Source organism: Pomacea canaliculata, linkage group LG12 (genome assembly GCF_003073045.1).
Source record: "Pomacea canaliculata isolate SZHN2017 linkage group LG12, ASM307304v1, whole genome shotgun sequence".
Classification (NCBI taxonomy): Eukaryota; Metazoa; Mollusca; class Gastropoda; order Architaenioglossa; family Ampullariidae; genus Pomacea; species Pomacea canaliculata.
In genome coordinates, this window is record NC_037601.1 from 1,033,450 (window position 1) to 1,050,349 (window position 16,900).

Here is a 16,900-nt window from a genome sequence, read left to right on the forward strand (position 1 = left end):
TACTTACAGTATCAGACAGCTGTGAACACCAGTCACGTGTTGTAGTAACAGTACTTACAGTGTCAGACAGCTGTGAACACCAGTCAGCTGTGAACACCAGTCACGTGTTGTAGTAACAGCACTTACAGTGTCACACAGCTGTGAACACCAGTCACGTGTTGTAGTAACAGTACTTACAGTGTCAGACAGTTTCTACACCAGTCACGTGTTGTAGTAACAGTGCTTACAGTGTCAGACAGCTGTGAACACCAGTCACGTGTTGTAGTAACAGCACTTACAGTGTCACACAGCTGTGAACACCAGTCACGTGTTGTAGTAACAGTACTTACAGTGTCACACAGCTGTGAACACCAGTCACGAGTTGTAGTAACAGTACTTACAGTGTCAGACAGCTGTGAACACCAGTCACGTGTTGTAGTAACAGTGCTTACAGTGTCAGACAGCTGTGAACACCAGTCACGAGTTGTAGTAACAGTGCTTACAGTGTCAGACAGCTGTGAACACCAGTCACGTGTTGTAGTAACAGTACTTACAGTGTCAGACAGTTTCTACACCAGTCACGTGTTGTAGTAACAGTGCTTACAGTATCAGACAGCTGTGAACACCAGTCATGTGTTGTAGTAACAGTACTTACAGTACAGTGTCAGACAGTTTCTACACCAGCCAGTAGAGCTGTCTGTAGTAGAAGTCAAGGCAGTCAACATGCCAGCAATAGTATTCACAACAGTTGGTAGTGAGTGTTGTCTGTAAAAGTGTTCATAAAATTATGTGAACATCTGAAACCGTTCACAGCAGTCAAGAAATCAATATTAGTGGCTCTGACAGTGAAGTGATAAACAGACGTCGTGTAGAGAAACACGAGATAAACAAATAAACAGCCAAAAACAAGTACAGACACTCAAATCTTTGATAAGACACACTCATCCCCAGGACATAGTTGAAGTGTAGAGTTCTGAGACCTGTTCTATACAACTTGCAGTCATAAAGCACAGGCCCGCATCCTATATCCTATATCCTATACACATCCTGTACCCTATACACATCCATGCAGTTATTAAGTGCTGCACTTGCTGGTCACTGTGGTACACACACCCTGTATCCTATACACATCCTGTATCCTATACACATCCTGTATCCTATACACATCCTGTATCCTATACACATCCTGTATCCTATACACATCCTGTATCCTATACACATCCTGTATCCTATACACATCCATGCAGCTACACTCTCTGGTCACCTGTGGCACACCTGGACCAGTCACCACTCTTCACCCCCACAGACTAACCCATTAAGTGTATAAAATATTGTATGATTTAGATGATGAAGGTAACATGAACTGAGTTTCTAATGTAATAAAAATAAAATTATTTTCTCTTGGATTTGGTTTTGTTTGGTTAAACCCAGGTGTTGAAGTATAAGTAGATTTACTGAGAAAGATTAATTGTGTATAAGTGGCAGGAGTGAAATACTCATATTAACAGTGGTGATAGATTTTCCTTTGACTGTACAGATGTTTTTTTACAAAGAGTTAAAACATATTTATCAATGAACTTAAATTTTCATTTGCAAAATAGCATGGCAAAATGTAGAATAGGTTTATCAAATATTACTACTTATTACTTCCACTACTGGCATCCTTGTGTCCAAGATTTAATTTGTCCTTCATGTGAAGCAGCTGAAGAAGATGAAGTTCATTTTGTATTATGCTGTGAAGCTGATCTGCATCTTAGAGTTAGAGATATTCACAGACAGTTTTATACTTTTCCAGACTTCTTTCATCTTAGTATCTTGTTGTCATTAGTAGATACAATTATAGTAAAGTCTTTGTCATTGTATTTTTATACACAGAAAGTTAGAAATAGGATTGTTGGCATAAACTGACAATATTTGGTAGGATGCCTCTTTTTATTTTCTCCTGCCTTAAAGTTTATTGATAGCTTGAACTGTAATATTGTCATATTATTTGTTATCTCCCTTCCCATAGGGCACATTCCCCTGGAACAACTCATTGAATCTTGAATGTTGACTCCGGTGCACAGAGTACACAGCTATTAGGTGGCACCCTGTGGTCAGCTGTAGTGCACAGAGCTAGATACACACCTACACAGCTATCAAGTGGCACACCCTGTGGTCAGCTGTAGTCCACAGAGCTAGATCACACCTACACAGCTATCAAGTGGCACTCTGTGGTCAGCTGCAGTGCACAGAGCTAGATGTACAGCTATTAGGTGTCACACCCTGTGGTCAGCTGCAGTCCACAGAGCTAGATCACACCTACACCATCATCACAACGACTGAGTGCATGACTGGCTGACACTATCACTGCCACTGATAGCTACACATGGGAGCTCGGTAGGGCAGGAGATACCTTACATCCGGGCACTAAACAAAGAGATGGCAATCAATATGAGGCATTAAGTTAAAGTCTCTCGACTGTCGTAAAGGATGAGTGGAGAGTGATGGGGGAACCTTCTCATACCTTCGCCTGATGCATCATCCCCTTGTCGTTGACCGCCTCGGTGGCCGTGGTCGTCTGAGACAGCCATTTGCGGTGTTTTTTGTTGAGCTTGTAGCGGTTTTGTATGCACACCTGAAAGGTTACAGCTGCAACACAAGGACAGGAATCACATCAGGAAACATACAGAACTTTTCACTCTTCTCTTATATGAATATTGTCTATACTGGACTATCATCGTGTCCACCAATGCTTCCACCCGCCAGAAATTGATAGGCGTGCTCTGCCCTCAACTGTTTCCTCTAGATGTTGATGAAAAATACTTTTTCTAATCAGACATTCAAATTAGTCTTTACTCACCAAGCCTTGACTGAGTGTTTGCTCCTACACTTTCATGCTGTCGTGTCTGTATTTTTGTTTGCTAATTTGTTTTGGTCTGTGTTTATATACTATGCTCAAATTTCAGCCAATATTTGTATATTTGTGCATTTTTCTCTTTGTGAGTGTAAAACGAACTGCGCCTACTTCACAGTAGCAAAACCTGTTATGTAATTCTAGTGACAACCCTCGGTCCTCACTCGCCCTCGTGCAGTGTACAGGGGCTGGTTCAGTATTGTGAGAGATTCACTAAATTCTTTGTCAAAAACCATGAAAATGTTTCTGAACCTGCACCAGAATAACAAAGTAATCTGCTTGATGTATGTAATGTACATCAGCTAGGATTTGATGTTGTGTGGGAGAAGCAAAAAGTGATGAAAACTGAGTTCTGATAGCATTATGACTGACAGACTGACAGACAGACTGACTGACTGACTGACTGACTGACTGACTGACTGACTGACTGACTGACAAGCACCGACTGTAAACTAAGAGCAGTGAACGCTTGTCTAAAGGCAATAAAGTGAGCAGTGCTCAGCAGCAACACATCAGCTTAAGGACAATGCCAATCAATAAAGACTGCAATTAAATTTAAGTTGCAGACGACAAACTTTAACTGCCACTTTGCTGCTCTATCGAAAACAATCCCTAAAATTTTAATTTTGTCTCAGTGATGAAAATAAACTGCGCTGCATTTACTGTAAATAAATAACGAACTAAACATGTGACTTGCCTCAGGAGTATTTAGCTAAAGTGCTGTAAATACTTGATCACTCTAGACTAGACTATCAGTACTCATGGCCTGCAGTCGTTATTTCCACAATCACTAGACTATCAGTACTCATGGCCTGCAGTCGTTATTTCCACAATCACTAGACTATCAGTACTCATGGCCTGCAGTCGTTATTTCCACAATCACACAATCACAATCACACTGACCACAGACACAAACTTTACTGTGCACACTTTGTGTATGTGGTGGATATGGTATATGGCATCCAAAACTCACTCCCCGTGTAAGTACCCAGGCCCAGGCCCAGGCCCACTCGATAAACGAGTTTGTTGGCTGTCTTTCTTCATCTCTCGCGTCCCGCCATGCAACACAAGATGGAGGCTGGTGGGGCGACCGTTAATAAACTCGCGCACGTGGGCGTCCGTTGGGGAAAGTAGAGCTGTTCATAACCTGTAATGTCTATTTGCTCCATTTATTTCTCAGGCTGATTGCCGCTAATGCTTATATATGAGATGCACAGGATGTAAACCCACACCACTCGCCACTCAGCCATGTCGAGACTTGTGATTGAACTCCACCACCGACGCCCTCGCTTTGGCCTCCACGTGGCCTGCACGTGACTTGCCTTTGACCTTTACGTGTGGCGGTAAGACCAGCATCGGACTGCGGGAGCACTGTTCAATACCAGAGCATCTAAACATAATAATAGAATTGACGAACCAACACGGATTCTGGTTTCCTTTTTTCCAATGGCACATGGGGTTATCATCGCTCTCTGCTGTGTGAGGCTGAGTGTTTCTCACATCGCACATCTACACCACTGAGACATAAGGAATCCAGCTGGAGGACAGGACAATAAAGATGTTTGTCATTATCAGTCCCTTCACCTTAATTAACCGTACAATACTATCATCCATACAGCTCTCTCACTTCTTTTTGTGGGGTGTAGCCAGTGGGAGGCCAGCCTGGGTCTGGAGGCTGTCGGCCATTTGTAGTTGTTGTCCCCGTCGTCGTCAACAGCCATGTTTTCTTGCCTGCAGGGTCATCTTGGCAAGCTGTGATGACCTCGAGATGCACCCAAGTCACTTTATACTGCGGTGGTTCATTGTGGTTCATTGTTCATTGTGTCTATCTCGCAGTTCCTCATCGCTGATGACTGTGACAGACAGGAAGGCATCCTGTGGCATCTCATGTGTACGGTCAGTGTTCTGTCCGGACAGTCCGCGGTGGTCAAGCCTCGTATTCACAGAGCAGGACACGTGCAGGGCAGACATTAACCTGGTTGTGGTGTGAAGACAAATGTTGTGATTCCAGCTGTGCCCCCGTTTGTCTGTATCTCTAGACAACACGTGTAGATGTCAGCCTTCATGTCCGACAACTCAGTATTGGAAACTGCGGCCATGTCCGAGTTATTGCCCTTGACTTGAATGTTGATGTTTGTGCTGTTAGTGTTGGCGGTCAGTCTACTGCATCCTCCATGATTCAGTCCAAGAAGATGTTGGCCAGTATAGGAAGGACCACAGAGTCGTGGGGACCGGGTTCGTACTCACGGACGTCGGCCATTCACAATTCACAATTCACAATTTACAATTTACAAAGACTAAAACTGTTTTCACTCGGGCAGGCAATCAGCTGCTTGTCACTCCTACAGACAAACTAACTCTTGCTTCTCAAGTCACGGGGGAAGGGAAGTCACATGACCGACCTGCACAGCGGCCATGCCAGACAAAATGTCTTCCACACCTGAGTCTTGGAAGTCAAAAGGTCAGCCGTGGAGGAAGCAACATTTTTTTAAATGGAGAAAGCAAGCAAGGAGTTAGGGAAAGTTGAGTTCATTCATTTGTCACAAACTGTGTTTGTCGGCCAAGTGTTAGATGACAATAATATTAACATGTTTCGTTAACAACAAATGACCAGTGGGCCCACAATGTTAGCTGCAAAGTTCACTTTCGTGTTTTGTGGCGGCTGCTGATCTTAAGAACTCAAAGAAAACGTTTACTTCAAAGTCCCGAGACATTTTATGTATGTAGTATACTTCCTACGACAACTCAGAGTTGGCTACGGCTGAGCTAACTCATTGAGTCTTTACAATGTTACTAACTCATTGAGTCTTTACAATGTTACTAACTCATTCAGTTTCTACAATAGTCACCCTAAGACACCCTAGACGGGTACAGGTATGTGGGTGGGCCTAGTGGGGTGTGAGCCGCTGGTTACGACTGGACAACACTAGAGATGCTCACAGTGGACTGTCGTCACAGTCGTTGGCAGCCAATCAGAATGTCTCTTTCTCAAGACTAAAGGAAAGGGGTAAAGAACAGATGTTTGTTTGTTTTTTTGGTGTTTTATGCCATGCCAGCAACTAAGGCTATATCATGGCAAGGTAGAGAACAGAAGAAAACAAAAAGCACACATAGTGTCGAGTAAGTGATAATGCATCTTTAGTGCAAAGATTTGAACCTGTGCAGCCTGGTGTACACAAGATGTGGATAAGTAAAGCACGGACAGTCCGACATCCGGGTTATATCGATCAATTGATGTAGACAGTTCACATCACAGGGAGGGATAGAGTATTAGCTGCAGGGCTCTGGCTCAAGATGAACGACAGTTTTACTTTCATTGCTGGTGTAAGTATGTCCACAATGTACAATGGCCCTCAAACATGCAAAGGGGGGAGAAAGGCGCAGTTTCACAGTTTCACAGTTTCACAGTCTCACAGTTTCACCAACTGTCGTGCAGCAGGCCACCCCAGGCACTACAAGACAACACAGTCTCGGCAGTTTTCACTCTGTCGTCTGCCTTGCTCGCGGAAGGGTGGCAGGTTGCTGCACCCAGTAAACCCGAGCTGCCTCGCTCCGTTGCTAATCCAAGAGCCACCGAGCGAGACGAGCCTACAGACCTGCCGAGGGACTCGGTAGGCAGAAGACGACACCTGGCGGTGAGCCTGATCCCCGAGGGCGTGTCGATGGCCTCCAGTCTCGTGGAACCCTGAACGAGTCCCTGCTGATGGTAAAGATGTTCGTGCGTCCCACAGGAGGGCCGCCCAGGCCCACTTCTCACGCTTGTCAAACTCTCGCTGCGTGCCCACGCACCCCACTGACCCCTGACCACAGCGAGGCGCAGTGCTGCAGACCAGCTGCGCGTGCGGACACATGCGTCTCCGGCAGACGGGGTGACACCTGAGAGGTGGGCGTGCGTGGAGGGCATGCAGCCAGTCGTGTGCCGGGAGGGCCAGACGGTCGACAGGAGTGGTCTGGGTTTGGCCTCGTCTCCCACGTGACTGGAATTGGTACCCGGCCATGACTGCCGTCTGCTCCGTGGCATTTACACAGACTGCTGCCACCGCCATTTGCACAGTCTCCTGTCTTCTGGCTATCAACCCGCAGAGACAGTGACAGAGACAGTGACACACTGACATTTGCTTGGAGTGACATGCTGAGAAGAAGGAGAATAGGAAGACGAGTATACACATGTACATGACTACAGAAATAATATCGCAATCCTCTGTCACATGGACAGCTTGGTGCAGCTTGTGAAGTAAGAGGTCCTTGACACAGGTGCTTCAGGTTTTTCTTTTTGCGCGTTGAGTTTATTCTGCAGTTGAAAAATGCCTATATAGATGATGATGATGATGATGATGATGATGATGATGATGATGATGATGATTCATCTAGTTTACAGAACTCTGTGTCGCCATAATCAAGACATCTTTGATCTCCTGACCATGGCACCCTTGTGAGGGTGATCACGATATCCTTCATACCCAGACACGGACATCCTCACTATTTTCTAAGCCCCTACTCGCTACAGCCAATGGCGCACGTCCGGTCTGTCACGTGTGTCACGTGTGCCCTGGTGTCAGAGACTGTCCTTCAAGGGGCGTGGACTGAGCTGCACGCGCGGTGGTCACAGGAAGATCTGTCTTACGAAGGTGAATGAGTGGACTGGTCGTCCCCTGCAGGACCTGCTCATAATTATTTAGGGATGGCCTCAGTTGCTGGCCTTTTTAGCTGTCGTGCCAACGGTCAGTATCAGCAAAGCGAGACGAATGAATGAACATTCGAATACCCGGCCAGACAGACCTCGAGTACCTGCACCATGGCATCCTTCTTGCGATACCAAGACATCCTTCACACCCAGGACATCTTTGCTATCCTCAACCCATCAATCATGACAAGCAGGTCACCTCCTGGTCAGATGTGCAAACAACCGATTTAATCATTTCTTCCCCTTCTTGCACAGAATAATCTTCACCATTCCAGCAGCAGCCAGACACACATCCTGCCAATGCACCAACACACCGAGTACACGACTGGAAGCCATGTTGGAACTATGAGTGAACCCACAGAAACTGTCCGCCAACTCAGCCAATAAGTAGGTTTGGCAGCAAACTGTCCACTACATTAACCACTCACCATAAAGTAGCTCACAACGGACAGACCGCTAAATTAACCCTTCACCAGTCCCTGCTCGCCACCGCAGCAGCAGCTTGCAGAAAGGAATGAAGTGTGTGTACGAGGGGTTAAATAATATTGGTGGCAACTTCTGAATGGCAAAGATTACTTCCGGTATTGAAGAGAGAACACCGCCACTGCCTGTCAAGAGCGGAAGCAATGTATCATTTGATGTCCTCCCTCTCTACCACCAAAACTCATCGCCAGCTCATCGACTGGGCGCGGCGCTGCGATCTGGTTGCACACGTCACTCACAGCTCGCGGGTCTGATGGCAGCACCGCTGGCAGCCCTTTCACAGAATGTGTTTACAGGACCCAGAGTCGTCTTGATGCCAGACTACAACTAGTCTGTCCGGCCTGTGGCCTGCCTGCCACTTCCTCTACTGACATGCTACCCACTTCCTCTACTGACATGCTACCCACTACCCGCTACTCACTACCCACTACCCTCTACCCGCTACCCTCTACCCGCTACTCACTACCCACTACCTGCCTTCCTCTCATTTCTTGTAATATTACACAATGAAGTGTTCTCAGAATCCAAACACTCTGGCACAACTTACTCCTGACTATCTCTGACACTACAAGACTGAGTAGCCGACAGGGTGCACGCTAGTCTCGTCAGTTCCTGTGCATGTCACAACAATACAGGCTGCAGTGTGTAATAATAATAGTAATGATAATAGTAATAACAGTAATGATAATAGTAATGATAACAGTAATGATAACAGTAATGATAATGCGGGCCCCGTGTTGATGCCATTCTTGTTTGTGTGGCTGTGGATGTTGTTTACTGACAATAACTGAGGTCTGTAGCACTACAACACTTCTTGTAGTCACTGTTTCCGTGGACGATGTCTGTCATCACAGCTAGTAGCAGGTTGTGTGGTCACGTGACGACTGCGCCTACAGCCTGCATGGAATGGTTGTCTGTCTGTAATGATGATCGGCACCAGTGTGTCAAGCTAGATACCCAGCCATGTGTGTCATCAGACATCATCAGACCCAGCAATGTGTCTTATCGTCTCATTATCTGTACCCACTACACGTGTCACCAACATTCATGTCACGTGTCTGTGTGTCATGGTGTCACCAATATTCATGTCACGTGTCTCTGTGTCATGGTGTCACCAACATTCATGTCACGTGTCTGTGTGTCATGGTGTCACCAATATTCATGTCACGTGTCTGTGTGTCATGGTGTCACCAACATTCATGTCACGTGTCTGTGTGTCATGGTGTCACTAATATTCATGTCACGTGTCTCTGTGTCATAGTGTCACTAATATTCATGTCACGTGTCTGTGTGTCATGGTGTCACCAACATTCCAGCTCTGCCAACTTTGATGAGACGAGTCAAGGTATCAGCACTGAGCACAAAACCTCGAGTGACAAAGGCGCCGACACTTGATGATCCCACAGACTGCACGCAATGCTGTCCTCGTGACTGCGACACCTGGCGACACCTGGCGAAAGAGCCACCCACATACCAGCTTGCTTCGTAGGTTGGTAGCTTTTGTTGGGTTAGTTGGCTGGCTGGTTGGCATATTGGTTCGTTGGTAGGTTGATCGGCTGGCTGGTTGACCGGTTGGTTGGTTGGCTGGTTGGCTGGCTGGCTGGCTGGCTGGCTGTCTGTTTTACGCCGTGCCAGCAACACCAGGGTGAAGCACAGAGCAAACGTGGCCGAGATTCCGTGCACCGCACGTGCATGCGTGGGCCAGTCCCCTGGGATGTCCCTCCGCTGCCAGCACCAAGACGGAAGTGATGATTCCCCCTTGCAGGTAGCGCTGCCAACAGGCGGACAAATGGCTTATTCGTGTACCGCCAGGCGGCAGCACCCACTCAATGGCCCGTGACGACTGCTCCATTCCGCGCGCGCCTGGCGTCGGACAATTTCCCGTAATGATCATTGCCGAGTGCCAAACACTCACAGGTGACAACAACACACCTGTCGTGTGACTGAAGACGTCACGGCCAACCACTCCGACTCCAGTGACGTAGTAAGCTGCGGGTTTGGCGCGTCACGGCCACGTCACACTTTCTACAGGCGATGTCTACAGTCGCGGTCATGTGATGTCGAAGCATTGTGGGTATTCCACTGCTGATGCTGTCTAAGTAAATCACGTGACATCTTGTGCAGTTGGTGCGTACTACAGGTACATCGTGCAGCTCACCTGTCTTCTTGAAATGAATAGACCTGAGCTAATGAGAAACTCCACTTTGAACAAACAATTACCTACAAGGTAACTAAGTGTCGATATAACTGCTAAGTGTCCTATTTATTATTGTTATTTATTTTATACTTGCCGCCATTACCATGGATATTGGTGTGGCTGCCTTTACACGACATGGAAACACAAAGCTTGAGCAGTTGGAATGAAACATTTTGATTTATTGCTTGCTTGCCTGCTTGCTTTCCTCATTGATTGCACGACTGATGGATGGATGGATGGATGGATTGATTGATCAGTGAGAAGACTGATTGGTTGCTAGCAGCACAACTCAAACTGTGGATTTTATAACATGATGATTACGATGGTCGACATCAGCTAAGACATCATCATCATCATCATCATCATCATCATCATCATTTAGTGGCATACTCAGCAGAATCACTTGCCATTAATTTGAAGGAAACTGTTTTGGAGAGAACAGGTCAGCCACCACTGATGTCAACCTCTTAGTTTGACGGTTAGTGTGATCCCCCCACAGTTGTGTGTTAAACCAGCAAATTAACCTCTCGGTACTCAAAGTCTCATCAACTTTAATCCGGAAGTGGAAATCCAAACATGTGACGTAGACTTTGTAATCAAGAATGTTAGTAAATCCTGTTTATTAATTATCATATACACGACACACATCCTGACTCTGTCATTGTACGTGTGAATGGTGTGTACGTGGAGTGACATGACTGACATGAGTGACATGAGTGACATGACAGTTGTCAGTGAACACGACAAGGACGAGCTTACCTTGAGGGTTGGGTACCCTGCTGGGCTTGTCGCGATCCTGCCCACGGTAGATGAAGATACCACTGTGGCTGGTGCTGTAGGCAAAGCACATACATCATCGTTAGCACCACCTTCATCGTCACCATCATCATCATTGTCATCATCGTTGTCGCAGTTTTTGTTATCATCCCCACCACAGTTATTACCCGTATAGTCCTCAACACATTTTTCTTGTCATCTTAGAGTTTTCTTGTCATCGAGTTTGAAGGGAGCGAAAACTTTTTTGTTGTTTCCTTGGTTACCAAGCAAGGTCAAGTCGTGACCCTAGGAACAGTCAGGAAGCCAAGTGCCCTCCCTTGTGTCCGTGGTTAGACAGTGGTGTCCATACATGCAGAGCTTAATATGAGGGCAATAAATACTAACATCCACAGTTGTTACTCACATTGAGGTCTGTCAATGTGTAAATGTGTAAATATGTAAATGTATAAATGTGTAAATGTGTAAATATGTCAATGTGTAAATGTGACTATTCTAACACCTCCCTGACATTAGAGTAAATGTGTAAATGTATAAATGTGTAAATGTGTAAATTTGACTATTCTAACACCTCCCTGACATTAGAGTAAATATGTAAATATGTAAATGTGTAAATATGTAAATGTGACTATTCTAACACCTCCCTGACATTAGAGTAAATGTGTAAATGTATAAATGTGTAAATGTGTAAATGTGCCTATTCTAACACCTCCCTGACATTAGAGTAAATGTGTAAATGTATAAATGTGTAAATGTGTAAATGTGCCTATTCTAACACCTCCCTGACATTACAGTGCACTAGCACAGCTCCACACACTGTACTAACAGCTGCCTACCAAACTGTCACATGTCATGTAGACAAAGTAAGTGAGGAATACCACTTGTTGACAGCAGAGGTTGGCTGAAGTGTTGAGGGCAACATAAACATGACATCAACACTTGTGTGCCAGTAGGTCTGTAAGTCTCTTACTTTCCCTAAGCTTTCACAGTTGCTGGTGTCCAGAAGCTTGTCAGTCCATCCTCATTTGTCTGTTCATACTAGTTTTGCCTGCACTTGTACATTTTATTTACATTTTGAAATGTTGACATGCAGGGAGAGAGGAGAGAGAGAAAATGTTTGTTGTTTAAGTGAGTATATTTAGTATCCTATATAGATATATGTTAGTTTATATCTCTGAAATGTTTAAAATGAATACAACTTTCAACTGTGGACTGAGCTAGAGCTGATGACAAGGTGTCGTCCATCACGAGTATCACCAACACAACTGTCCCTCATTGTCACCGCTGCTGTCGTGTACTGACATGACCGAGCAGACAACTCTGCCAACGATGGTAGAGACTAACCGTCAGCTACCTTGCTTACACCTGGCAGGTCGTCTGACTGCTGCTAGGACAGCAAGAACACAAGACATTCACTTCTTGTCGCAGTCTTCCATTTCTTGACACGGAAGTCAACACATCGTCTGCTCACAGGGTGACGTCACTTCCGCTTACAGTCAACTCTTCATTTCTGTTACACTGTTGCCGTTATGTGTGGGCGTGGCCTGTAGGATACGACATGTAAATAGTAGTGATTGTTTTGTAATTTTACAAGTGTTAGCGAGGGGCTCAACTTTTGAAAACTCGTTAACTCGGATGTTGAAGTCGAGCAGACGACTACTGGCTCCTTGCTCCGCGAAGCGACACCCTGGCAACGTCAGTAAGCGCTTTACGAGGTTTGCGGCGTTGTTGTTGTTGTTGTTGTTGTTGTTACGCTACTGTAGGACAGCTGTATCCCCATCTGACACACAGTCACTCAGACCACAGGTGAGCGAATGTTCAGCATGCAGCAGGTGAGAATGATGTAAAGACAGAGATGCAGGTGTCGTCGTGTCGCCAGGGGAGGAGGTGACAGTCGGAGGCAGTGGCTTTGTTTGTATGTTGACAATGGCTGGCACGTGACAGCTGTTGACAAACACACGTCCACACAAACACAGCTCCATGCCCGCTGTAGGGGAGGTTATCCTTCGCCATTACAGTTGGCTATCGTTGGGTAGAAGGGCAGAGGTCAAGACATCGACCCCTTACCTACCCTGGCTAATAAGGTGTTGACCTTTGCAGGTGACAATAGAGTAGTTGGGCGTTTGACAAAGGTGACAGCAGTGACAGTGCCACTTACAGACAGTGAGCTGTCAGTGACTGTGACACAGGCTGGTAGTGCCAACACCTGTTGGTGTGGCTGTTGTTACTGACACCATCAACACCACTGCTCTTGTTACTGCCGTTAACACTACCGCTACTACAGGGCACCGTGGTGTCGTCATGACAACAGTTGCAGGTAGTACCTCCACCAACATTTGTTGTCCCCGCCACCCAGGGTGCAAACATAAGTAGCGGGGGACTGGCTGAGGCAGAACAACACTGGCAATCATGAACCTCCCCGAGGCTAGGACATGGATGCCACATCAGGATGCGAACCCTTTCTTCCCCACTCTCAATCTTTCTTGTCCGACAATTCGCTGTGGAAGCGGAAAGCGGACAGGAGTGGTAAACTACACTTCCGGTGGCTACTAGCAAAGACTTTGACTTTCCCTCCGTGTGGAGGGCAGCACGTGGTCACGTGCCCGCACACACTGCTAACCTTGAGCTAGTTCCTGGTTCCAGATGATCTATTCCCTTTGTCGGCTGCCACGTTTCCAATCTCCTACCCACTGCTAGGCCCGGATGTGCCTCAGCCGTCACGTCGCAAGAGGGCGCTGCAATCGAAGTGCATTACTGCGCCTCTTTGGCCGCGGCACGTTGCGACTTGAGGATCCTGTTTCTCGTGACTACGACTCAGCCGCCGGGCTCCGTCGGTGGGCGTGAGGCGCTGGTCATGTGACGTCTGATGGCGCCAGCGTCCTCGCCATCGCTCGGCATAGAGTTGTGACAAGCTGTTGGTGGGCGACAGGGAGGAGCGAGTCAGTCCTTCCTTGCTCTCTCACCCGCCATTGGGTGAGCACACCAGTGTCCGAGGTGCACACTTCACAACACCTCAGGTGTGGTCAATGTACACGAAAAGTCACAGTGTAGCGAAAACACTGTGAACGGCAGACGACAACAGCCATTTAGAGTTCCCCAGGAGAATGTGTGAGTGTGTGAGAGAGGAATAAACAAGCAATAAAATGTTGTATGTTCACCGATTGCACACAATGAACATTAAGCAGCAACATTAGTATTCAGCATCTAATGGCTGGCAGGTCTGTCTGCCTGTTTGTTTGCTCATCAGTTAATCGTTACATGCATTATATTGCACAAACAGTTAGATAACAGTTAGATGACAGTTAGATGACAAACAGTTACATGACAAGCAGTTGGATGACAAACGGTTAGATGACAAACAGTTAGACGACAAGCAGCTGTGTTTGTCACAAGATAAATAAATAGCAGTCACAAACAAAACACTAATCTGTTCTGTATGGAAACGACACAACTTCTCATGGATTATTTTTAAAAAAACTATGTTTTGATAAGTTTTGTAAAATGTTATTGTGGGAGGATAAAACATGTCTACAGAGCTTAGTGCACGTGCCTTCCACACAGACACACACACACAGACACACAAACAGACACACACACACACAGACACACACACAGACACACACACAGACACACACACACAGACACACAAACACACACAAACAGACACACACACACACACACAACAGACACACACACAGACACACACACACAGAGACACACACACAGACACACACACTCAGAATATATGTTCTCTCATTACTGTCATCTTTGCCAACTACCGGACACCACAAATCTTATTTTCTAGTCCAAAAGCTGTCAAACGCAGACCACCAACAGCCAAATATTTTGAGACAGCAGCGAGCGTTGACCGAGTGTGGGAGGGCGAGGGTGGTGCGGACAGGTAAACACAGGTAAACACAGGTAAACACAGGTAGACGCGCCGTCAGACGCTGTGTCTGTCAGTACAACTACCTGAGGGCAGGTGTGCAGCCTCATACACGGGCCTCGCTAAGTGGTAAACCTTGCTGTCCACCCGCCTACACTACACCCCCGCCACACCCATCTGCATCCGGGCTGCTTAAGGAGCAAGAACGACAACCCAGCAGGAGACTAGAGTTATCCCCAATCAAGTCAGCGATTGTTCATGTCACATCTGCAGGAGAGGCATCCAGAGTATTGCGATTTACAGGCTGTGAATTAATGGACTGTCTGTGTCTGTGGACAGGGAGCATCACTGAAAATATTGATAACTGACTTCATGGGGTGGTGACGTCAGTGCACCTCCTTCTCTCCACCCGGAAGTGTCCCCAGGGTCCATCATCCCCGAAATTTATGTGCACTTTAATGTATGGGATGGATACAACATGCAGGCAATCTATCATAAGTTTGCCAACGGCCAAAAGAAGAAAATAGTGAGAGAAAATCACAATTTTGAGAAAAATGGCGAGGATGGACCGAAGGGATAAGACAAAGAAATAAAGTTTAAACGAGGGAAGGAGGAAAAGAAAAATAAGCCACAGTCATGCCCTGGTCTTTGGCGATGGTTGCCAGCCACCATTGGCCTGTGTGCTAACCATCTATTGTACTCTTCTTTGTTGTTTTTCTTCACTCTCGTCGTCCTGTACTTTTCCAACACACAGTGCGGTGCTCGCGCGTCGGTGGCGCCATGGCCGTCGGTGTGCAAGTGTCGAGGGACAGAGTTGGCGAGCTACATTAGCAGCCCAGCGTGTGTGCAGACAATCATCGATGCGAGCGGCTGCTACAGTCTGTGTGGCGGTTGTTGTTGTGGACAGTGTTTTTGTAGCAGACCACACCACAGCTCGCTGCCACCCTCCGGCCTCCCTCCTTCCTGTCGCTTCTCACAGACTGAGTGCACCCGTGCTTCGCCCACCCGCTCCGTCTGCCTGCACTGACAGCCTGGACTTGCACACACCTGGACACCCGACCTGGTCATCTGGGTAGACGTCACCTGGTAGAGGGTCACCTGGGTAGAGCGTCACCTGGCACTCCTCAGTTCAACTCTCCCCATGCTTGCGTGCGTATGTGTGTTGGTGCGTGTGTGCGTGCGGTGGCCCCCTCGTTCCTTGCGCTCGCATGTGTGTGTGTGTGCGCGCGCGCTTCAACTGGCTGGTGTGGAGGAATAATGTCTACAGTCACAAGGGAGGGTAACATTATAAAGGTTAAGAGAGAGGAAGAGAAAGAGAGAAAAAAGGAGTGTATATATTTGAATGTCACTTATCCACATCTACAGGATATGTCATCGTCCTCGTATCGCTCCTTTATCACTAGCATGCCCCCCGGCCCCCCTACCACCCACACACCCTCCCTGTCGAGGCCACAATGGCTTCAGCACTGGCGAGCAGAGCTGAGGTACGACACCATCACACTCGAGATCAACTCATCCAGGCAGGAAATTGCTCTCAGATTAGACTGCTTTCCCGATGAACCGTCGCTGCGTGTGGTGACGTGGCCTTACAACAGGGTGGATGCTTTCCAGACACCTCACACATGGCCTCCACGTCTTCCCCTGACTCATCTCTACATCGTCGGCGCCTGCTGTGCACGTGCAGGGCAAGGGGGGGGGGGGCAAGGCAGGGGGCAGACGAACTGACCCTAGCAATTCCTTCCCCTCCTCGCCCTCGCTACAGCCCCAGTGAGCGGGTGTGGGGTGACCCTCACCTTGATACCCACATCTCCAATATAGAATATCCTTGACCTTTTGTACTTATCTGTCACTCGGATATATTGTCTCTGTGTACCCAGACTTACATCAGCAACCACGCATATCATGTCCAGCTGCATGCAGTCAGAGAGAGACTCAGCTGCTGACCTTTGTGGGTCAACATCCTTGTGGGCGTGCTGACCTCTCGCTTACGTGGAGAGTGAG

At 47.1% G+C, this 16,900-nt stretch overlaps 1 protein-coding gene across 1 annotated transcript in view; it reads right to left on the reverse strand.

Moving 5' to 3' along the window:
- Window positions 1–16,900, reverse strand: part of LOC112576818 (inositol 1,4,5-trisphosphate receptor type 3-like) — a 116,427-nt gene that overhangs the window by 84,545 nt on the left and 14,982 nt on the right. Inside the window, 2 exon segments of the mRNA XM_025259575.1 lie at window positions 2,486–2,610; window positions 10,999–11,072. Coding sequence (XP_025115360.1) covers window positions 2,486–2,610; window positions 10,999–11,072 — 199 coding nt within the window.